The sequence below is a fragment of the Myotis daubentonii genome, chromosome 16, assembly GCF_963259705.1.
Source record: "Myotis daubentonii chromosome 16, mMyoDau2.1, whole genome shotgun sequence".
Taxonomy (NCBI): Eukaryota; Metazoa; Chordata; class Mammalia; order Chiroptera; family Vespertilionidae; genus Myotis; species Myotis daubentonii.
Window position 1 is genome coordinate 42,878,806 of NC_081855.1, and position 24,314 is coordinate 42,903,119.

Below are 24,314 nucleotides of genomic sequence, written 5' to 3' on the forward strand. Positions count from 1 at the left end.
TATGGTTGCTCTTCAGGCGGTTGCGGTAGTAGCTGCTCTTCAGTTGGCAGCAGCTCCTCTGGTGGGTGCTGTTCACAGCTGTGGTGGCTCTTCTGGCTGGTGGGGCGAGGTTTCACGTACAGCTGCTGTTCCTCAGCAGAGGGTGTGGTGCTCAGGAGGTTGCTGTTGCTTGGATCTGCTTTCCAGGGGAGTTCTGCTCTTCCCGGCTGCAAACCGTCTCACCAGCTGAGCAATTTCGCCAATTCGGTGTGGGTGTTATTAGTTTCAGCTGCTGACTCCATTTGCTCCGGGACACGACCTGGGATGCGTCTGCCTATATCGCCGCCATCTTCCGTCTCCTTCTTGGCACTATGTGTCCTAACCAAGGTCTCTGAGAAAGGTTGTTTCCCCAAGTAGGGATTTTCCCCTGAAGTTCCAAAGATTTAAATTAACCGTACCTCCACTACACTTCCCATTGGCTAAACAGGGCGATATGCAAATTAACTGCCAACTAAGGTGGCGGTTAACTGCCAAGAAAGATGCTGGCTGATTCGCATACTGCAGGCAGGGCAGGACAGCGCCATCCCGCCTGCCCTGCCGCCATTCGGGCCTGCTATCTGTGACCCGGGCGACAGGTGTCCCGTATGGGGCCCAACCCAGGGCTGGCAGGCGGGAGCGTGACGATCCACTGCCAGCCAGGGCCCCAACCACCCTTCCAGGGAAAATCTAGGGCTGGCAGGCACAACCACAGCTATCGGCCACCGGCCACGCCCCCAACCGCCCCTCCCCCGTTTGACCCAGGCGGCTGGAACAGCGTGGCTCCTCTGTCATCCCAGCTTCCTCATGACAGTTTTGGAAACTGACAGCAGGGAGGAGGAAGTCCCACCCCCACAGAACCATCCAGAATCAGCCATTTGTCACACAGCTCTCAGTGGCCTGACAGGCAGGACTCTCAGTCACCTGCATCTCAGACCGTTTCAGTAGACAGGTAGGACAATGTCCAAAGAAAAACAGTTGATACAAGGTAGCTCTGCAGCCGAAAGGTGCCGGTGTTATCGACAGAAAATGTCTGCAGAGCAACGTGCGTCTGATCTTGAAAGAAGGCGGCGTCTGCAACAGAATGTATCTGAAGAGCAGCTACTGGAATAACGTTGCTCTGAAGCTGAAAAACAGAGGCGTCTTCGACAGAAAATGTCTAAAGACTAACGTGCCTTTGAAGTTGAAAGAAGGCGGTGGCGATGACAGACTATGTCTAGAGTACAGTCAACAAGTACTACCAATACCGGTAGGAACTGCCTTCTCCACGAAAATGGAGTACATGAGGATGCAATTCTCAAACATAGTTGTGGTGGAATGACTGTGAGATGTGAATTTTGCCTATCCCTAAATTTCTCGGGGGGAAAACCATTCGATGGGAAATTTACTGGATATTGTAGCAAAGGGAAAGTCTGTCCAAATGATATACATTTTCCAGATTACCCGTATATTTAAAACGATTAATGACAGCCGAAACTGGTTTGGCTCAGTGGATAGAGTGTCGGCCTGCGGACTGAAAGGTCCCAGGTTCGATTCCAGTCAAGGGCATGTACCTGGGTTGCAGGCACATCCCCAGTGGGGGGTGTGAAGGAGGCAGCTGATCGATGTTTCTCTGTCATCGATGTTTCTGACTCTCTATCTCTCTCCCTTTCTCTCTATAAAAAATCAATAAAATATGGAAAACCAAGATGGCGGCATAGGTTAACGCCGGAGATTGCTGCTTCGAACAACCACTTCAGAGATATAACTAAAGGACAGAACAGACATCATCCAGAACCACAGGAAGGCTGGCTGAGTGGAAATTCTACAACTAGGAGGAAAGAGAATATCATACCCAGACTCAGAGGAGGCGCAGTGCTAAAGTGAAATACTCAGGTGCGGAGTGCGCGCGCAGAGCGGGCTGGCGGTGGAGGGCGCGGTTGTTGTTTTCAATCGGGAGGGAGTTTCAGACTCTGAGCTCCAGATCCGGGCGAGTCTCTGGGGACCCAGACTCAAACGGGAGAAGCGGGACTGTCTGGCTTCGGTCAGAACTCGAAGGCAGTTTTCTCACCGAGGTTTGCAGCAGTTGCTGGGACTCTGAGAGGCAGAGCCCCTAGGGACGGAACTGAGAGCAGCCATAACTGCTCGCTCCGCCAGCCCTGTAGATCCCCGGGGACCCGCCCCGCCCAAGCCCTGCGCAGAACCATTTGCCGGATAGCCTCAGGCAAAGGCTAGATTAGCACCGCCCTAGAGATCCAGCACAGAAGCTCTCCCACTGCAGACACAGCTGACTCTCATAGCCAGTTAGCCTGGAGGTCAAATCACCGCTGGTATTACTGACAACAATCAAGGCTTAACTACAAGACTGCGCACAAAGACCACTAGGGGGTGCACCAAGAAAAGATAAAAAAAATGCGGAGACAAAGAAACAGGACGCAAATGTCAGAAATGGAAGATATAGAGCTCAAAACCACACTTTTAAGGTCTCTCAAGAACTGTCTAGAAGCTGCCGATAAACTTAGTAAGGCCTTCGAAAAGACTGGTGAGACCGCCGATAAATGTAGTGAGATCCTCAAGAAATCTAATGAGACCCTCGATGTTGTGATAAAGAACCAACTAGAAATTAAGCATACACTGACTGAAATAAAGAATATTATACAGACACCCAACAGCAGACCAGAGGAGTGCAAGAATCAAGTCAAAGATTCAAAACGCGAAGAAGCAAAAAACACCCAACTGGAAAACCAAAATGAAAAAAGAATCCGAAAATACGAAGATAGCGTAAGGAGCCTCTGGGACAGCTTCAAGCGTACCAACATCAGAAATATAGGGGTGCCAGAAGATGAGAGAGACCAAGATACTGAAAACCTATTTGAAGAAATAATGACAGAAAACTTCCCCCACCTGGTGAAAGAAATAGACTTACAGGTCCAGGAAGCGCAGAGAACCCCAAACAAAAGGAATCCAAAGAGGACCACATCAAGACACATCATAATTAAAATGCCAAGAGCAAAAGACAAAGAGAGAATCTTAAAAGCAGCAAGAGAAAGAAACCGAGTTACCTACAAGGGAATACCCATACGACTGTCAGCTGATTTCTCAACAGAAACTTTGCAGGCCAGAAGGGAATGCAAGAAATATTCAAAGTGATGAATACCAAGAACCTACAACCAAGATTACTTTATCCAGCAAAGCTATCATTCAGAACGGAAGGTCAGATAAAGAGCTTCACAGATAAGGAAAAGCTAAAGGAGTTCATCACCACCAAACCAGTATTATATGAAATGCTGAAAGGTATCCTTTAAGAAGAGGAAGAAGAAGAAAAAGGTAAAGATACAAATTATGAACAACAAATATGCATCTATCAACAAGTGAATCTAAGAATCAAGTGAATAAATAATCTGGTGATCATAATAGAATCAGGGACATAGAAAGGGAATGGACTGACTATTCTTGAGGGGGAAAGGGGTGTGGGAGATGCGGAAAGAGACTGGACAAAAATCGTGCACCTATGGAAGAGGACAGTGGGTGGGGAGTGAGGGCGGAGGGTGGGGCGGGAACTGGGAGGAGTTATGGGGGGGAAAAAGAGGAACAAATGTAATAATCTGAACAATAAAGATTTAATTATAAAAAAATCAATAAAATATATTAAAATAAATAAATAAATAAATAAAAGATTAATGACAAATGAAGATTCTGGCAGCAAAAATTTTATGGAAAATATTTGATCCATAAGTAGTTCTTTTGCTTTTGCTTCCATGGGTGCTAATACTGCCTGGCCATCAAGATATGGGCCATCCTGTTTTAGAATAAACGGACAAGTTTATCACCGTACTTCAACTTTCCACCCTTCAGATGGTGTTTCTCAGAAGTTTGCTCAACTCTATATTTTGGATACAGCTGAAGCTACAAGTAAAAGATTAGCAATGCCAGAAAATCAGGGCTGCTCAGAAAGACTCATGATCAACATCAACAACCTCATGCATGAAATCAATGAATTAACCAAATCGAACAAGATGCTACATGAGGTAGAAAAGGAAGCCCAATCTGAAGCAGCAGCAAAAGGCATTGCTCCCACAGAGGTAACAATGGCAATTAAATACGATCGGAACAGTGACCCACGTAGATAGCCTTCTTCCCGTGTAACCGAGGTTGCTGTCATATTCAGAAACGAAGGTGGAGAACCTCCTTTTGAAAGGGACTTGCTCATTCAGTATAAACCAGATCCTAATAATCCAAGTGCCACTAAAATGAAAAAAATCAGTTCCCTGTTTCCTACATTAGATGCAATGACATATCCTAGTTGAAAGGACAGAGCAGGACTGATGGCTGTGTCCTTAACCCCTCTTCCAAGAAAAAGCCGCAGGGTGTATAAGTTACTCAGCCCGCCCTTATCTCGGCCAATGGAAAAGCGGGGGAAACTAGCCCAAGGCCAAAAGTATGCTGGCCACCCCCCCTGTCTCTGTGTAACCAGACCCTAGCTGCACCCTGCCCCAACCCCCGACCCCAAGCCCTATAAATTCTTTGTTCTCTTGGGATTCGGGGCTCTCTCTTACACCCAGTAATGGAGGCAAGGGGGGGACCAAGCGAGCTTGTATAAGAGACCCTCTGCTTTTGCATCGGACTGGCTCCCTGGCGTGGTTTCTTGGGGATCTTGAATTCTGATCAGTCTTTTCCCACATGGTGAAAAAGGCTGGGGAACAGATATTGCATCAAGACTCAGAGACAACAGTGTAGTCGACAATAATACTAGACAAAATGTAAGGACACGAGTCACCCAAATGCAGTATTATGGATTTCATCTCTCTGTGAGGGACACGTTCAATCCTATTTTAAAGGCAGGAAAATTAACTCAACAGTTTATTGTGGATTCGTATTCAAAAATGGAGGCCAATCAGATAAATTTCATTAAAGCAAACCAATCTAAGTTGAAGTTGAAAAAGATAGTGGTTTGATGGATTATCTCAAATCTAGATCTGAAAATGACAATGTGCCGATTGGTATAATGATAATACTTCCATCATCTTTTGAGGGTAGACCCAGAAATATGCAGCAGCGATATCAGGATGCTATGGCAATTTTAACTAAGTATGGCAAGCCCGATTTATTCATAACAATGAATGCAACCCCAAATGGGCAGATATTACAAACAATTTACAACGCTGACAAAAAGTTGAAAACAGTCCTAACCAGCTTGGCTCAGTGGATAGAGCGTCAGCCTGCAGACTCAAGGGTCCCAGGTTGGATTCCGGTCAAGGGCATGTACCTTGGTTGCGGGCACATCCCCAGTAGGGGGTGTGTAGGAGGCAGCAGGTAGATATTTCTCTTTCATCGATGTTTCTAACTCTATCCCTCTCCCTTCCTCTCAGTAAAAAAATCAATAGAATATGTTTTAAAAAAAAAGTTGAAAACAGACCTGACTTGGTAGCCAGAGTTTTTAATATTAAGCTGAACGCTCTTTTAAATGATATATGTAAATTCCATTTATTTGGCAAAGTAATAGCTAAGATTCATGTCATTGAATTTCAGAAACGCAGACTGCCTCACGCTCACATATTATTGATATTAGATAATGAGTCCAAATTACGTTCAGAAGATGACATTGACCATATAGGTAAGGCAGAAATTCCAGTTGAGAACCAGTGTCCTCGACTTTTTCAAACTGTAAAATCAAATATGGTACATGGACCATGTGGAATGCAAAATCCAAGTAGTCCATGTATGGAAAATGGAAAATGTTCAAAGGGATATCCAAAAGAATTTCAAAGTGCGACCACTGGAAATATTGATGGATATCCCAAATACAAACGAAGATCTGGTAGCACCATTTCTATTGGAAATAAAATTGTCGATAATACTTGGATTGTCCCTTATAACCCGTATTTGTGCATCAAGTATAACTGTCATATAAATGTTGAAGTCTGTGCATCAATTGGAAGTGTCAAATAACTATTTAAATACATCTATAAGGGCACGGCTGTGCAAATATTCAAATTTCTGAAAAAAATATTATCAATCATGACGAAGCACAGGACTTCATTGACTCCAGGTATGTGAGCGCTCCTGAGGCTGTTTGGAGACTTTTTGGAATGCAAATGCATGACCAATCTCATGCAACCACAAGATTAGCTATTCATTTGCCAAATGATCAGAATTTATATTTTCATGCAGATGATTTTGCTGAAGTTTTAGATAGGGCTAAAAGGCATAACTCGACTTTGATGGCTTGGTTCTTATTGAATAGAGAAGACTCTGATGCATGTAATTATTATTATTGGGAGATTCCACAGCATTATGTGTTTAAGAATTCTTTGTGGACAAAACGCCGAAAGGGTGGGAATAAAGTATTAGGTAGACTGTTCACTGTGAGCTTTAGAGAACCAGAACGATATTACGTTAGACTTTTGCTTCTGCATGTAAAAGGTGCGGTAAGTTTTGAGGACCTGCGAACTGTAGGAGGTTTAACTTATGATAAATTTTGTGAAACTGCTAAACACCAGGGGTTATTACTTGATGACACTATCTGGAAAGATACGATTGACGATGCAATCATCCTTAATATGCCCAAACAACTACAGCAACTTTTTGCATATATATGTGTGTTTGGATATCCTTCTGCTGCAGACAAATTATGGGATGAGAATAAATCTCATTTTATTGAAGATTTCTGTTGGAAATTACACCGAAGAGAAGGTGCCTGTGTAAACTGTGAAACGCATGCCCTTCACGAAATTCAGGAGGTATTCACATTGCATGGAATGAAATGTTCACATTTCAAACTTCCGGACTATCCTTTATTAACGAATGCAAATACATGTGATCAATTGTACGAACAACAAAGGGCAGAGGTTTTGATAAGTTTTCTGAATGATGAACAGTTGGCAGCCTTTCAGACTATAACTTCAGCCATCGAAGATCAAACTGTTCACCCCAAATGCTTTTTCTTGGATGGTCCAGGTGGTAGTGGAAAAACATATCTAGGCTCACTTTAGGGAGCACAGGATCCCATAGCTGCTCAGAGTTCAGCTCTGGAGTCAGACAAATCCTGGTTCAAACTCGGCATTAGCTGCTCACCCAGCCTCTGTGGCCAGAGCCAGTTATTTCATCTCTGAGCCTCAGCTCTGTCATGTGAAAAGTAGACCATAAAAGTCCTTGTAGCCCTGACTGGTTTTGCTCAGTGGATAGAGCATCAGCCTAAGGACTGAAAGGTCCCAGGTTCGATTCCAGTCAAGGGCATGTACCTTGGTTGCGGGCACATCCCCAGGAAGCAGCGGAATTGATGTAAACATCAATATTTCTAACTCTCTATCCCCTTCCCTCTCCCTTCCTCTCTGTAAAAAATCAAAAAAATATATTTTTTAAAAAAATAAGGTTGTCAGAGTAGGACCCCCTGGAAGCTGAATTTTGAGCTGATGTCCAAAGGAGGCAAGGCAGTTGGCCATGAGGAAACCTGGAGAGTTTAAAGCAGGGGTCCTCAAACGTTTTAATAAGGGGGCTGTCCCTCAGACCGCTGGAGGGCCGGACTATAGTTTAAAAAAAAACTATGAACAAATTCCTATGCACACTGCACATATCTTATTTTGAAGTAAAAAAACAAAACAGGAACAAATACATTATTTGTATTTGCATGTGTCCCACGGGCCGTAGTTTGAGGAGCCCATGGTTTAAAGGAACTGGCATTTTAAAGGAACTGCCAAGAGAGGCTGAAGTAGGGTGAGCAAGGAGCTATGGGAGAGGTCAGTGAGGTTAGGGCGCTGACCAAGGGCTCTGTGCCAACCTCCTGAGTGTGTGTGTGTGTGTGTGTGTGTGTGTGTGTGTGTGTGTCCAGCTGAGGGCGTGCCTCGCAGTCCATCCTCCCGGCCCCGGTTCCCCTGGTACTTTGGGCGCGTCACTGTGCAAGTCTAGGGGCACCATTGGGCCTGGGCACCTGGATGTGCCTAAGGGCACTCGTGAACGTGTGTACCCTCCCCCCACCACCCCCGTTACCCCAGGCTGACCCATCCCTGGACCTGAGCGCCCAGCTCACCCCCACGCGCGGTGTCCGTGGGGTGGGCTCACGTGACCGCCGCGCTCTGTGTGCCCCGCCCCCTCCAGACGCCGGCTCTGCGCTGCGCGTGCGCCCTGGCCCTGCTGTGCCTGGCGGTGCTGCTGCGGCCGCCGGAGGGCGCGCTGGGGGAGGAGCCGCAGCCGCAGCCGCAGCCGCCCCGCGGGCCCCGGGCGGCCTATTGGCTGAGCACCTTCGGCCAAGTGGGCAAGTACATAGAGAAGCTCTTCAACAGCAGGTGAGCGGGCTGAGAGCCGGAGGGAGGGAGGGAGAGGGGAGGGGCCGGACGCACCTGCCCCCACCCCTCCCACGCCGCGCATCGCAGCCCCACGACTTCTGCAAAGACGTGTTTTCCAGCTTGAAATCTAAGGACGCCAAGAAATCTAAGGATGTTAAACACCCCAAGAAAGCTTACATCGACACAAAAGCCCCCCAGTGAACGCCAGGAAACCCCCACCAGCAAACGCCACGAGCCTCCCTCCACCGAACCCCGCCAACCCGCGGAATCCCACTAACCCCGCACCGCGCGGCGCCACGAAACCCTGACCACCGAGCTCCTCCCAGGGTCCCAGGTAGGAGAGCTGGGCACAGCCGGCACCAACCAGTCAGGAGCCTGGGAACTGGGGGCAGGTTGGGCGGGAGCGAGAGGAAGACCTGGGGAGCAGGGGGACCAGGGCCACAGGGACTTCCTTCTCCAGGCTGGGCTTTCCCCTCCAGATGCCCGACTCAAGTCTCCTCGCGGGTCCACGGATCTCCACCTTTTTTATGAGAGGGGCCCTAACTCCTCCCACCCCACCCCCAGTGAGAACAATAAAGAGAAATGGAATGTCTGTTGCTTCGTGAGGAATGTGAGCCCTGGACAGGAAGGGACCCTCCTGTCCTGCAAGGGGGAGAGGACCCTGGAGCTCCTGCTGGGAAAAGGCCCGGCTTTTGGGGCATCCCTGCCGGCTCCTGCAGCCCATCCACCTCACACACACCCCCCACGGCCAGGAGAGGCAGAGCAGAGCGACAGAAGCCCATTCCAGCAAGCTCAAAGGGGGGCTTCAGCCAAGCCCCCACCCCAAGTTTCTACACAGCAGGGCGGCGCCATCTCCATGACGGGCCCGGGACCTCAGTGTTGGTACAGGGACAAGCAGCAGCCCCTTAGTGTGTACAGCCGTGGTTCTCAACCCTCCTAATGCCGCGACCCTTTAATGCAGTTCCTCATGTTGTGGTGACCCCAATTTCATTGTTACAAACTGAACATAATTAAAGCATAGTGATTAATCACAAAAACAATATGTAATTATATATGTATTTTCTGATAGTCTTAGGTGACCCCTGTGAAACGGTTGTTTGACCCCCAAAGGGATCACGACCCACAGGTTGAGAACCGCTGGTGTAGAGCATAAGGTCCTGCCTTTGCCTCCTGAACCCTGCCAGCCCCGCTGGCAGCAAGCAGAGCAGGGGAAGGGCTGGGAGCCCAGCCAGGCCTGTTCCTGGGTAGCTGGTGAGAGAGTGGGGCTCTCCTCCAGAAGCTGGTGGCCATCAGAGAGGCCTGGGCAGGGGCAGATCCAACTCACAGGTGTGTCCTGGGCAGGGTCCTAATTCTTGATGCTGGGAGGTGTCTACACCTCTCCCTACTCAGAACCCATCCTCTCAGCTGCAAAGAACATTCTGGGGTCAGGTCTTCAGGCTCCATCATCCAAACCCAAATTCTGATCTGCTGGGACCAGCCCTCCTTCCCAGACACACCCTTGAAGTTAAGAATCAGCCTGAGACGTGCATTTGCCTGGCAGCTGCTTCCTCTCCAGCCCTTTGCCTCTTAGGGCCTGGTTCCACTTTCAGGTCCTTTGCACGCACCAGACACAGCCAGACTGGAGGGGAAACATGATGTGGTGTAATGGCTGTGGGTCAGTGTGAGGAGGTGAGCCCAGGAAGGTGCGTCCCCTCATCCACCAAGCCCACAGGCCCCCATCCCTGCAGGCTGAGCATGTGAGGGGGGCAGGAGAAGCCATTCCAGGAACCAGGAAAGTTCTAATTCTCTCACTCCTCCCTCCCACCCGTATCCCCATGACTCTCCCTTATCCACAGGTGCTCCTAGCCCAGGAAAGGGGGGAGACAAGCCCAGCCACAAACACACACACACACACACACACACACACACACACACACACAACAGGTGCAGGATTCCTTCTGGGCCCTCCCAGAGCTGCAGTGTGGAATCCACAGGTTAGCCCACTCCCTGGAACCTGAATTCCCCATGGCCCCCCTCCCATTCCCTCCCCTCCCGTCCCCTCCATCCCCTCCCCTCCCGTTCCCCCCCCCCCCCCTCCTGAATGGCTCCTGCACCCAGGAGTTCACAACCTCTCAGGACAAGTTCTTTCCAAATTTCTGCTTCTTCAAGGATATTTCCTATAGTCCCCCAAAGCCTGCCTTCCAGGGCCCCTCCCATGGGCCTCTCCCCACTCCTTCCACGTCTGAAGACCTTGTTATCTCGCTGCGGTCTTTCCACATATTCATGGAAACAGCCGGTTGGCCAGTGGCTACATCGCAAGTCTGCCCCTTGCAAGCTCCCGTTTACCTGGGTCAAGGGCCCAGCTAAATGTTTCACCTGCATCATTTCATGGCATGCTCACTACAACCCTGTCATTCTGTCCATTTTTCAGATGCAGAATCTGAGGCTCAGAGAGGTTATATCCCTGCCCAAAAGCACACAGACAGCAAGTGGCAGATTTCCTGTTTGAACACGGGCTCATCTGACTCTAACGCTGATGCTAGACCCTCTATTAGAATGCCGTCTGCGGCAGGGCCTCGGACAAACTGCGGCACTTCTCTCGGCCTTACTGTACCCTCTGTAGGGTGAGGATAACAGTGACCATCCTCGCAGACTTGCTGTGAGGTTAAATAGCCCTGGCACACAGTAGGCTTTTTCCCCCACGATCTGCACATGACACCATCTCCAGACCCCTCCCCTTCATAATCCCCCTCGTGGGCCAGGCTGCTGCTGAGCCTCCTACCCCTTACGTGCTCCAGCGGACCATGCACAGTGACCGGCCAGAGGAGGGCAGCTCTGGTGCCTTCCTGCAGCCAATGGCTGTCTTTGCTCCAGTCATTCCTCTGGGCTGGGCTGTCTCGCTGCCCCCATGCCAAGGACACTAAACTATAGGGAAGAATGGGAGGGGGTCCATTTGGGCACTGGGCTGTTACTGGGCCAATGATCAGGAGAGTCTATAGGTGCTGAAATGGAAGATTCAGGCTTCAGTGCCACCTCACTGGCTCGCTGAGTGACCCTGGGGGAGTCGCTGCCTCCCTCTGGGCCACACTTGCCCCTCCGTGAAGTGGAGCTGAGCTCAATGGCTCTGATGGCCCCACAAATGGTCTGTCCATTCCTAACACCCTTCTTTCCCTTCCCCTCCGTCCCCTCCCCCTTTCTCTCCTGCCTTTGGCTACTCCTAATGCACCAGGGTCCACAGAGACACGCAGAGAGAGGCAATGTCTTTGATTTGCTTTATTCAGCCTGTGGGAGTGGGGAGCAAGCTTTGGCCAGAACCCCGGGTGTGGAGGAGAGACCTGGGCCGGCACTGGCCTTGGAGGCGGAGGAGGCAGGGGTGGCTTACACGTCCATCTGGCTGAGCTTCCTGTGGGGAGAGATCCGCACATGGCAGGGGGAGTGGGCAGTCCTCAGACCTCAGGAGGCCTCAGGCAAGCCCTGGGCCCCTGTTCTCCCCCAAACCCCCAACTCACCTCCACCCCCATTTCAGCCCCAGGGAGCTGGCACACAGGGCGGGGAACCAAACCTACCTGGGGGCAACTTTGTTGGGGGCTCCCCACTCCAAGAGGTTCCATGGCGTTTTTTCTTGGTCTCTTTTCCCATACCTGGGGGGGCGAGGCAGCTGGGGCAAGCCAGCACTGTGCCCAGGTGCCAGCCCACCTGCCTCCTGCCCGCCCTTGGGTACCATCCTCCAGGGGCACACGGGCCCAGGCCTGGTCAGTAGAATGGTTCAGCTTTCCCAAGAACGTGGAAGGGGCAGGAGCCGGGACCGCTCCCCCTCCCTCTATACACACCTGGGCCTGGTCAGGATGTTGAGGTATCTGCGGAGCTCAGCCGCATACTGGGCCAACTGCTCTGGTGTGGCGTCGTCCCCTGGGTACACTGGCTCCAGCGGGGCCCCAGAGGCACCCAGCGGCGGCTGCAGCAACAGAGCCACACACATGGACAGGAACAGCAGGGAGAGGCAGCGGCGTGCAGCAGCCATCTGAGGAGCAAGGAGTGGGAGGGCATTGGAGGCAGAACCCACCCAGCCCCTTGCCCATCACCTACTTCTCCAAGCCTGGGGACAAGATGGCGAAGCAAAGAGCCGCTGGGACCTGACCAACCCACCGCCTAGGGCAGCCGTGGGCAAACTATGGCCCGCGGGCCCGATCCACCCATTTGAAATGAATAAAACTAAAAAAAAATAAGAAAAGACCGTACCCTTTTATGTAATGATGTTTACTTTGAATTTATATTAGTTCACACAAACACTCCATCCATGCTTTTGTTCCGGCCCTCCGGTCCAGTTTAAGAACCCATTGTGGCCCTCGAGTCAAAAAGTTTGCCCACCCCTGGCCTAGGGCCTAGGCACTGCCTCAGCAAGTGTAGACAGCTCCTTCCGAAGCAGTGCAGCAGCCAGAGCTCAGCCAGGACCTCAGCAAAGTAGAAAAAGGGAGCAGAGAAGGTGGGACAGGGGGCAGGAGGCACAGGATGCATGAAGGCCAGGGCCTGATGGCTCTGAGTAGGCAGATGTGGGGTAGGGGCTGGAGGGAAGGGGTTGGGGGAGTGTGCTCCTGCGGTTCACTACCCACCGAACCCCCACCACCCATCCGCCAGGGAGAGACATGCAGATACAGAAAGTCACGGTCATACACACACACACACACACACACACACACGGATCCCAATCACTCACCAGCTCAAAGGCACTCACACATTTGTGTTCACAGCCACCACCAACCACTCCCCACACACATTTGCATCCAGTCACGGACTGCTCTTCCAGGGTGCGAGGTTCGTCCAGATGCAGAGCCAGACCCACACAGGACCTCAGGCCTCCAGAGGCCCCCCTCCCCCCCGTACTGCAAACCATCAGTTCTTCCCCCCATCCCAGGCCCTAGACCCAGGGAGTCCCCCAGACCTTGGGGCAGGCTGAGTCCTGAGCAAGCGAGTCCTGGACCAAGCGGGTGCCTACCTCTGGCTGGATGCATCCCCTGCTCTCCTCCTGGCCCCTTTATAGTCCTCAGCCCCTAGAGTCCCCGCCTTCTGTCAACCCTCTCCCTCCCCAGCCCTCACACCCTCCTCCCTGTGGTCACCCTGGTACCTGCAACCCCAGCCAGCTCACTGGGGCCAGGGACAGGGCGGGACAGGGCAGTGCTATGAGGGCCAGACTTAGCAGTGTAACGGGTAGAAGGGAACTACAGTGAGTCTCCTGTGGGCCCCCATCTGCCATTGGGCACCAAGAGCAGGCTTGGTCCAAGGAGGACGGGGTTCTGGGACCTCAGGAGGAATGAAAGGTTCTGGTGGCAGCACCCCTTCCCAAGGATTAGCCCCAAGCATCAAAAGAATTCTTTCAGGGCAGAAGACTGAGGCTGTGGTTCTGAGACCAGGGGAAAGGATGAGACTCAGGACTCCCTTCCCAGTCTGTTCTTAGAACAAGGTGGGAATGGGGGTGGTGCCTTAGGTAGCTAGGAAATATGAAAAGGAGTGGGGGCCCTGGTAAGGTGAAACCCACTCTCTGGCTGGTGTGTAGGATGCAAATTAGAACTATGTGCCTGGGTTCAGGAGAACTGGGGTGTCAGTTTCTGGAGCCACCTCAGAGCTGCATTCCAGGGGGCTGAGTGATAAAAAGCAGCATCATTTGTAAAGCCTTGCGTTTTCCAGAGTTCTCGCAGTTTAATCACCTCACTGAGTCCCTACCACAACCCATTTTACAGATTCAGAAACTAAGGCTCAGAGCCATTAAGTCTGACATAACTGGTCAGTGGTAGATTCAGGGTTTGAAGTAAAGTCTAACTCCAAAACCTAGACTCTCTTTTTCTAAGTGGGGCTGTCAACGTTTTACTATAATTGCCCACTTTTGGGCTGAGAACCGTGAGGCTCCCAGAGGGGAAGACACTTGTCCAAGACCACACAGCTGTCTAGGACTCAAGTTCCAGCCTAGATTCCCAGCCCCAGGGGCCTGCAAGTCTGCCCTGCTCTGTGTCCCTTCCCCACCCCAGGCCAAGGAGCAGCAGCTGGCCCTGCCTGAATGGCCGGCAGAGCCTGAGAAGAAGCAAAGGACCTCTCACCCCGAAGGTCTGCTGTCCCAGATCAAGACACGGAAAGTGTGCGTTAGGAGAGGAGGTTGGGGTAGGAGGAGTGAGGAGTGGAGGTGATGCCACAGGAACTGAGCTTTGATTTTCCTCAAGGTAGCGAGGAACCATCGGTTCTGCTTGTTCCTCTCGATTCTGATTTCCGGCAACAAGAACAATATGCTTCACCCGACCACTTACTTTCCACAAAGCAAATACGGAGGTGGTTCTGTCTCCGCCAGCTCCTGCCTTTCTCTGGTCCTGGGTTCAGCAGGGCGGCAGCGTACCACCAGGGGGCGCGAGGCTCCACCCGCAGTTGGAAGGGTCTGAGCTCCCACAGGACTATAGCCGGGTGGGACCTGTTCTGGCCACTGTCCTGGTCAGGCCCCAGCCCCCACAGACAGATGGTGGATCTGGGGACTGACTCAAGTGCTGAGGCCATTTATAGTTTTGTAAACAGCTTTGTCACTGCCTAAGAGATGACAGGCACTTCACAACGTCAACTGAACCTATAGCTTTCATCTCCTTTGCAAACAACAGATTTCATCTTCTGGGTCCTCTCCGGACGTTGTGACAATCGGATGTGATTTCTAAACAGTATGGCCATGCCCGGAACAGTGCTGGTTGGTTCTCCCTCATCGTCATAAGTTCCCAGGACTTGTCCTGGAGCCCTGCTTCGAGAGGCACCATGTGCTTACCGGCAGGTGGGCGAAATGAAAGTGGCAGTGGTCCCTCTCCCCCTGCCCACCTTCAGGACAGGGTGATGGCCATGGGCAGTGTTGAGGATGGAGTGAGGGCGGAGACCAGGAAAGGAACACCCAAGACCCCTGGGGTCACCGGATAAAGACAAGTGTACAGCCCTAGCCAGTTAGCTCAGTGGATAGAGTGTCGGCCTGTGAGAGACATGAAAGGTCCCAGGTTCAATTCTGCCCAAGGGCACATGCCCGGGTTGCAGGCTCGGTCCACAGTAGGGGGTGTGCAGGAGGCAGCCTATCAATGATTCTCTCTCATCACTGATGTTTCTCTCTCTCTCTCCCTCTCCCTTTCTCTTTAAAATCAATAAACATACATTTTTAAAAAATAACATAAAATGGGATATACTGTATACTGTGGTTTGGCTTGCTTTTTTCTTTTTCTTCTTTCGTTTAATCCTCACCTGAGGATTTTTTTCCCCATTGATTCCCACAGAGAATCTCAAACTTTACTCGGACCTATGTCTTCTGCTAGGTCACATCCTGGGACATGGACCCCAGAGGGTGTAAGCCAAGCAGCAGGGAAGCAGGGTGAAGAGTCCTGGTCATCCCTGGAGGGGTGAAGTGGGTGGCGCTGATTGGGGGGGGGGGTCTAGGCTCACTTTAGGGAGTCAGCTCTGGAGTCAGACAAATCCTGGTTCAAACTCTGCGTTAGCCGCTCACCCAGCGTCTGTGGCCGGAGCCAGTTATTTCATCTCTGAGCCTCAGCTCTGTCATGTGAAAAGTAGACCATAAAAGTCCTTGCAAAGGGTTATGAGGATTTAATGATATGACGCCTTTAAGATGCTCAGCACCATTGCCAGCTCATTGTAAGTGCTCAGCTCATTGTAAGTGCCCAATAAAATGCTACCTTTCATTGCTATTATTTGCAATAAGGAGATTGGCAGATAGAATTGCACACTTGAGACCTACTAGTATATAATTTTATTAACCAATGTCACCTCAATAAAAATGTCTTAAAGAGATGGGCAGGTAAATGTGAACAGTGGATTTACCTTTTGTGGTGGAATATCTATCCCCAACATTTTATTATGAAAATTTCAAAGTTACAGCAAGTGGAAAAGACGGTTCAGTGAGTGTTGTTTGTGAGATTTAGGCTGTTTTTTTTCTTCCTTTTTGCTGACCTATAGTTTGCATATTTCTACAGCAGACATATGTGACTTGGGTCATTAAAAAAATGTTAACAGGCCCTAACCGGTTTGGCTCAGTGGATAGAGCGTCAGCCTGCGGACTGAAGGGTCCCAGGTTCGATTCTGGTCAAGGGCATGTACCTTGGTTGCGGGCACATCCCCAGTGGAGTGTGTGCAGGAGGCAGCTGATCCATGTTTCTCTCTCCTTTCCTCTCTGCAGAAAATCAATAAAATATATTTTTTAAAAAAATGTTAACAGAACAGAACCAAAGACAGACAGCCCCACAGTCTCGCTCGGCTCTGCCATCGACCGTCATTAGAATCTGCCCCATCTAATTAGGAACTCTTCCAGCCATTGAGCCATTTCCCTGCACATCACCTGTGTCCACAGGACATCAGGAGAGGTTTTGCCAAAGGCCTTCTTGAAGTCCATCGTCCAGACACAAGGAGGCTGTGGCACCTCCACCCCCAACCAAGTAATTCCATGAACAGGGCAAATCAGATAAACCCTGAGTACCCTGTTCTTCCCTTTCCACGTATTCGTGGACCAGGGATAGTGGGAAAGAGCCTGGATTCCGGAGTCACGCTGCTCTGGGTTTGCATTTCACGTGCCTTTCTCAGCTGTGTGACCTTGGGAAAGTTGCCTGACCTCTCTGAGCCTGACTGTAAAAGGGGAACAATAAAGCTTGTGTCATAGGCTGCTTTTGACAATAAAAATAATGGATAGATCTGTCTCCCTCTCCATCCAAACTGTAGTCTCCTCACCCTGGGGCTTCCTACCCAGGGTCTGGTGCAGAGGGGGGCCCTAACTTTGCCCCCTATCCCCAGGTATCCCTTCCCCTCGCTCCCAATCTCTGCCCGCCTTTCTCCACCTTTCTCACCAACTCCCTCTCTACATATTTTCCTCTCCTTCACCCTGTGCCTCCCCCGTCTCTCCCCCCACTCCCTTGACCAGCTCCAGTGACAGGCTCCATCCGCCGCCCCATTCCATGTCCTCAGAGCCCCCCGTGAGCCACCCCACAGCCTGTGGCCTGCTCTATGCCCCTGGTGGAGGGGCTGGGGGTGGGGAGAGGGATAAAGTGGTGTTGACTCATTTACTGAATTACTTATCAGCAGCTTCATTAGTTCTGAGGGCGCCACAGAAGCCATTAGTAGTGACAGTCTGTGCCATCCATCACGGGGGGTGGAGGGTGACTGCGGAGAGAGGAGACGTCAAAAAACACCCCAACTCCTACCCTCCTGGTGTCTCCCGGGGAGACCAAGGCCCTGGCCAGATGCACAGAAACTGGGGTCTTGGGGCCTCACCTGACACCCCCCGCACCAGGACTTTTCACCTCTTACAGCACATAGTGGGGTGCCCCCAACTGGAGGACCCGGGCCTGAAGCCTGTTCTGATGAGGGTGGTGACCCCGAGTTCGTCGCCTCCAGCAGCGTGGTGCAGGCCTGCAGGCAGCTGGCAGCAAAAAAGGGGGGGCCAACGAGGAGTTTGGGGGCAGAACTGACCGCCCTGGATGAAGGAGGCCGTGAGGGGGTTCCCTTCCCGTCTCTCCCGCCAGGGCCCCCTTCTGAGGGAGCCCCCCTCTGGGACCTGCTCCTGTCCGCTGACCCCTCCCCCGGGCCCAGAGGCCTCGCTGCCGGCCCGGGACCAGCCTGGCTGCGGGGGGCACCGCGGGGGCACTGGGAGGGCTGTGCCAGGGCCACCCCCAGGGATGGTCCCTCGGGCCCCCGCTGCCCACCCTCCCTCCGCAGCTCGCAGCTCGGGCACGGAACTCTCACCCCCAGGCACCTAGAGGCTGCCCGTGACCCCAGCCTCCACTCTGACCCCCGCGCGGGCATGGCCACAGCTCCCGGCCTGACCACACCCGCGGGCTCGCTCACCCCCGCGCCCCACTCCACACCCCCCACCGTCACTGTCGCCTGTCCCCCCCTCCCCCCCGGGGGCCTCCACCACCGGGCGGCGGGGCCGGGTCCGAGGCGAGCGGCGGGCGGTGTTTGCGCAGCGAAGTGCCGTCTGTGTACCGAGCGGCGGGCGCGGGGCGGGCGCTTCTCTCCGCAAACAGGGCGCCCGCGGCCGCGGCTCCATTAGCGCCGCCGCCGGATCCGGCCGCTGATAAGGCCTCGAGGGAGCAGCGGGGACCCCCCCCCGCCCCCGCCTCCCGTCGCCCTGCAGATCCGGAGAGAGGACGGGGTCGCTGTTAGGGGCCCCACCCAGGGAGACCGGGACCCTCTCCAGCGCCTCCCTCTGCTGCCAGCTGCTCAGTCGGCCCCTCTCCGGGCGCCCCCAGGGCCGTACAGCCCAGGGCCCCCCCTGTCTGTCCTGCCCCCACCCCACCCCGGGGTCAGCTACACAGTCAGGGACCCACGTCTCTTGGGGGTTTAATATATTTGTATTGATTTCAGAGAGGAAGGGAGTGGGGGGGAGAGAGAGAAACATCAATGATGAGAGTCACTGATGGGCTGCCTCCTGCACACTCCACACTGGGGATGGAGCCCGAAACCGGGGCATGTGCCCTGACCGGAATCGAACCGTGGCCTCCTGGTTCACAGGTGGATGCTCAACCCCTGAGCCACCCCGGCCGGACCAGGGACACAGCCTGGACCCGGACTCCCAGCAGGTGGGAGCAGGCGGCCCCCGGGGTTCCTGAACAGACCACCACCCCTGCTACTGCTGCTAACACCCAACTGGCCCAGGCTTCTCTGGGGCTCAGGGCAGCCTGAGAAGCAGGGCTGTCATTTGATTTCATTTTCCCAACAATTTCCCAACAGCTCAGGGAGGGCACTGTTAGTCCCCATGGGACAGAGCGGGCCGCTGCCTCCTTGGAGAGGCTGGAGCCTGAGCACATGGGTGTGAACCTGGTGCTGCCTGAGCCCAGAGCCTGCGCGGACCCCCGCCTAGGGTTCCAGCCTCACCCACTTACTGATGAGGAAACTGAGGCACAGCTGGTGGGCAGGCCTCGGTGAGGCCCCTACTGTGCCCCGCCCACTGCACCTGGGCGGCAGGCCCTGAGGCGCCCTGAGCTCACTGCAATGGATTGTCTGAAGTCTAGACCAGCCCCTGGGGGATCCTTACAGCTCGATTTTGCTCCCAGTTGAATCCAGCCTGTTGGCAGGAGGTGGTGGTACTGGGCATGACACTGCTTCTCTTCCAAACTGGTAGGAAAGTGGTTCTACGGCTTTTTTGATGAAAAAGAAAAGGCCCTTCTAAATACAGAAACAAATAAAAGATTCTCCAGGATTAGGCACCAGAGTGGGGACAGGTGAGTGTCTGGGTCTTTCTCTCCTGAAGACACCTGCCCAAGTGTATGTTCAGGAGGGATGGCGTTTTGCCCATCGTCCCCCATCATTCACCCCAGGACTGGGTCACGGGATTTCTGTGTCTGGTGCACCCCGGGTTTCCACAGCCTTGCAGCCAGAAGGCAAGGATCATTTGAGGACTGTGACAGGAGACAAGCCGAAACTGGAATCCCAGCTGTACAGCCTTCTGACTCTCAACAAGACACCTTGCTCTCCCGGCCTCGGTCCCCTCATCTGTACACGGGAAACTGTACCCCTGCAAAGTCGCTGTGCGGACCACAGATCACGGAGAGCCGGCCAGAGTAGGTGTCCATCACCCCGCCCCTGAGGCTCCAGGCCTGTCCCTGGACTCGGCACCCTGGGCCGTTGTCAGGGGCCCCCCTGTTCCTGCCCCTCTGCCCAGTCGCCCACTCACGTGGGTCTCGTGCCCAGCGGCACCAGCTTCTTTTTCAATCCAGCTCTGCATGTGTTTGCTTCGTGGCCGGCACATTGCTAAGCATTTCACATGTCCTCTCCAGAGCCATCCTACGAGGTCCGAGTCTTTAGCTCCATTCTACTGATAAGGAAACAGGCTCAGAGAGCAGCCTGCCCCAGGTTCCACAGCAGGTGAATGGCAACGCCAGGGCTCCAGCTGGGGCGTCTGGCTCCGGCCTGAGCGCCTTCCTCTAGCTCAGGCTGCCTCATGGAGCCCGTTGCCAGCACATTGCTCCGGCCCCTGTGTCCACTCCTCCTCTGCGGTCAGCACAGAGGTGGGTGACTGTGGCCCTGAGCCACGTCTCTATTACCGATATCCCCAGACGGGGCAGAGCTCTCCCCTCCCTGCCCTTATTAATTGCACAGGAGCCTCCTGAGAAAATCAGCCCTCCCCACCCCTCGCTGCTCTCTGGATTAATTACTTCTCCTCCTGGCTGTAATGAATGTCTCTGAGCCCCTGAGACAGGAAACTTCAGCAGGAGCAGTGCCTCCTGACTCAGCGTGCCCACCGCTCCCAGCCCTGTGCTTTGAACCCAGACACAGGCCCAGCCCCAGCTTCAGCCACCGAGGACATCTGTGTGTGAGACTCCCAGCCCCTCGACCTCCCTGCCCCGGGTGGAATGCAGACCCTAAGATCAGACCATGAAGGGTCTGCTCTAGACTGGGGGTCCAGACCCCCAGCCCCTCACCCAGCAATCCACCCACAGGCATGGGAGCAGGCAGCTGGGAGCAGCAGCTCCTCCTAGCTTCCCAAGTGCGCACACCCCACGGGGCCAGCGCGAAGAGGCCGCTCTCCTTTTATTCAATCAGCCCAGTATTCCTTGAGCACCTGCTCTGTGCCAGCCCCTGCTTCAGGCACTGGGAATAGGACAGGGAGACAGACGGACAGGTGTTTGCACGCCAGGAGCTTATTGTCTAGCAAGGACACAGCCCAAAACAAGTGAACAAACAATAAATAAAATGTTTCACACAGAGGGGAAAGCAAGAGGGGAGAGAGAGAGAGAGAGAGAGAGAGAGAGAGAGAGAGAGCTTGGGTAGCAGGGGGTGAGCAGGGAAAGATGGCACATATACCTCCATCCCACACTGTTTAATTTCATGTTGAAAGTCCTTACTACGGTCTGCATCCCCCATTCTTCAAGGCCAACATGGTCTTACTGGATCATCACCTCCAATCACCCAGGTCTCAGCCACAGACCCAGCTCACCCGTCACCACAACAACCACAGGGAGGACAGGGGGCGAACGTGGGAGCCCAGAGCCATCAAGTCGAGAAAGAGGGCAGCTGCCCAATCCTCCCTTTCTTCCTTCCTTCCTTTCTTTCTTTCTTCCTTCCTTTCTTTCTTTCTTTCTTTCTTTCTTTCTTTCTTTCTTTCTTTCTTTCTTTCTTTCCTTTTTTCTTTCTTTTAAAGAGGGATTCTTTTTATTATTATTATTGATTTCAGAGAGAAAGGGAGAGAATGATAGAAGCATCGATGATGAGAGAGAATCATTGATCAGCTGCCTCCTGCACGCCCCACCCTGGGGACCAAGCCCACAACCCAGGTATATGCCCTGACCGGAAATCAAACCGTGGCCTCCTGGTTCATAGGTTGACACTCACCACTGAGCCACGCCAGTTGGGCCCAGCCCTCCCTTTATGCTTCTCCACCCTCCCACCAGGGTCCCTCATCTCCCTACCAATCACCAAAATAACTTCTGGGCAGATTAAAGACTTAAATGTAAAAATAAACGGACTCCTAGAAAACCAAGCAGGAATAAAATGGTCAGGCACCTTTATGAGTGTGAAAACACTGAAGGCAATCAATCACAAAGGGAGACGTCAACAGTCTTCCTGCGTAAGCGTTAAATGTGTGTGCTGGTCACAAGCACAAAACTGAAAATAGGAGCTGACCCTCCTCCCCTAATTTGTCCGAGACGCAGATCCACAAGGAACTCTCCGTGACTGCCCGCACCCCTGCCTCAAGACTCTGAGTTGTCTGCTGCCCCTGAGGGCTCCCTGCGCCGCTGCTCGAATCCCTAACAAAGCAAAGATGAAATTGTGCCGTGAATGCTGGTTTCTATTTCCACCTTCAAGGTCCATGGGCCCCTTGACATCTTATCATTTTTATGATCTCCATGCCCAGCGCAGAGATACTTTATACCGAGTGGAACTCAGTAACTTTTTTTTGGTGGATATCTGTTATGTTTTCCAATTACATAGCTTTTGGTAAAAATTGTAGTTAAAATGCACATCACATAAAATTTACCATCTTCATTTTTTGAGGAACTGCCATGTTATTTTCATAGCCCTACCAGTTTACCTCCCCACCAACAGTGCACACGGTTCCAATTTCTCCTCATCCTTCCCCACACTTGTTATTTTCTGGGGTTTTTGATAGTAGCCATCCTAATGAGTGGGAGCTGGCATTTCACTGTTGTTTTGATTTGCATTTCCCAATAAGTATTTTTAAATATTTTTTTATTCATTTCAGAGAGGGAGGGAGAGGGAGAGAGAAACATCAATGGTGAGAGAGAATCATTGATGGGCTGCCTCCTGCACACCCTACACTGGGGATGGAGCCCACAACCTGGGCATGTGCCTTGACGGGGAATCAAACTGTGACCTCGGTTTATAGGTGGGCGCTCAACCACTGAGCCACACCAGCCGGGCCCAATAGTATGTTTGTTGTTGGTTTTTTTTTAATGAAAGAGTCAGCAGGCTAAAAAAAAAAAATCCATATGACAGCAATAATGAAGGATTACTATCTTTTAGATGTAAAATGATTATACAAATCTCTAAGTAAAACATTAGTATCCCCAAAAGATAAATGCACATGGACAACTCCAAAAGAGGAAAGACAGCGTAAGAACAAACAGTCAGCATCACATGTAACCAAAAAGGACAAAACATGATACCATGTTTTACCTGGTAAGATTGTAAAGATAAAAAAATAAAGAGCCCGGCTGGTGGGGATCTCAGCACTGCTGACTGACCACTCCTGCCTTGAGGACTCGCCCGGGCTTGGTACCGCGTGGCCAGGCCGACATTGCCCCCTTGTGGCAATAGTGTGAAACTACAACCTGCCGGATGCCGGATGGAATCTCCGTCTTCTACCCACTGAAGACAGAACAGGTAGTTTAGGATCTAGACCTGAGTTCCTTTGACTATTCATCAAACTATGACAGCTTCCTGAGCCCTGATACTCCCAATCCCCTACCTACACAGTAATCTTACCTTGGGATATGCACATCATAGGATTGACCATATGAACTTTCCGGTAGCTGACCGTTCGCGTTTAACATGTAAAAACACAGAGAAACATACAAGAGACACACACGAACATTGCCCCAGACCTCACACACACACACACACACACACAGACGCGCAACACCTCCACACGCTCCTCTCCTCTGGGGAGCACACAGACGGATAGCCCTCGGAGAGCTGACAGCCATGGGACAGGAACTACCACCGAGCTCTACACGGCCTCACCACTATCTAATTCACACACAACACCCCTTCATCAGCTCCACTGCGGTATCGTCACCTCTCCCTTCCCACCTCCTCCTTGGCCTCAAACTCACCAGGGACATCCCATGTTGAATACCACCTCTTTAATCTCTAGGGACCAGCCCACATCTCTGCTCCACTATTTTTTGTACTTAATACACCTGGGGTCTAGTTAAAATGCAGGTTCCCATTCAGTAGGCCGAAGGTGGCCCCCAGATTCTGAATATCTAACCAGGTCTTAGGTGGTGCCATGGGCCACACGTTGAGTCACAGGCTTTGCTTCTTTCTCTGGCCACAATTTCCCCAGGAGTTCCATGCTATGGTCTCATCCCAGGCCCCTCCCCGACCCTCTGCCACCTGGCTTCCCCACCCCAGCACCCCACCCGCCCACTGACTCAAAAGAGTCACTGATGAGTGAAGCCAATGGCCTTGCCTCAGGCTTTGAGGTGTCTACATTTGGGCTGCCCCTTCCTGCCTGAAACATCTCCACTTGTAGATTCTGGGTGATGCCTGGTGGGCCTCCTTTTCTGCATCCCTCTGACACGCCTTGTGGGCTCTGTGGCAGCTCATGCCCACACTCAGGGGCCGCTAGGAAGCTCTGCCTCTGCCCTAACAGCTCCTTATCGCCACTTGTGTAAGACCAGCCTCCTTGGATCGCTGTAATAATGGCAATGCCTATTTCATGGCATGATTGTGAGAATTAAATAAGTTAATACGCATCCCGTGCTTGGAACAGTACTCGAGGAAGGGTTTGCTATTATTACCTTCAAGATAGTAGCCTTTGCTAAATTCCCCAAATCTCCAGAGATTGTGACCTGAAGGAAGACC

At 52.2% G+C, this 24,314-nt stretch overlaps 1 protein-coding gene and 1 long non-coding RNA gene across 3 annotated transcripts; one reads left to right on the plus strand and one right to left on the minus strand.

Moving 5' to 3' along the window:
* Positions 1-8,147: 8,147 nt before the first annotated feature.
* Positions 8,148-8,868, plus strand: LOC132217850 (uncharacterized). 2 transcript variants are annotated; one of them, XR_009449025.1, is made up of 3 exons: positions 8,148-8,276; positions 8,383-8,610; positions 8,756-8,868. It is a non-coding gene; the product is annotated as an uncharacterized LOC132217850 (long non-coding RNA). The 2 variants fall into 2 exon arrangements; XR_009449024.1 differs by having other exon boundaries at positions 8,396-8,610.
* A 2,256-nt stretch (positions 8,869-11,124) lies between these two features.
* On the minus strand, positions 11,125-13,280 carry LOC132217851 (pancreatic polypeptide prohormone-like). The gene is made up of 4 exons (XM_059668277.1): positions 13,206-13,280; positions 12,086-12,277; positions 11,818-11,896; positions 11,125-11,654 (listed from the first exon to the last, which is right to left on the minus strand). Exons 1-3 carry the CDS (start codon positions 13,262-13,264, stop codon positions 11,818-11,820), a joined length of 330 nt encoding a protein of 109 aa, XP_059524260.1. The 5' UTR covers positions 13,265-13,280; the 3' UTR covers positions 11,125-11,654.
* Positions 13,281-24,314: the final 11,034 nt, after the last annotated feature.

What these genes read in the sequence shown, in the direction of transcription:
- LOC132217851 (XM_059668277.1), bottom strand. Translation starts at nt 13,264, where the DNA reads ATGCATCCAGCCAGAGGTAGGCACCCGCTTGGTCCAGGACTCGCTTGC. An exon ending in CTCGCTTGCTCAGGACTCAG is followed by an intron (nt 12,278 to 13,205) that starts CCTGCCCCAAGG and finishes CCTTGCTCCTCA; the next exon opens with GATGGCTGCTGCACGCCGCT. An exon ending in AACATCCTGACCAGGCCCAG is followed by an intron (nt 11,897 to 12,085) that starts GTGTGTATAGAG and finishes TCGCCCCCCCAG; the next exon opens with GTATGGGAAAAGAGACCAAG.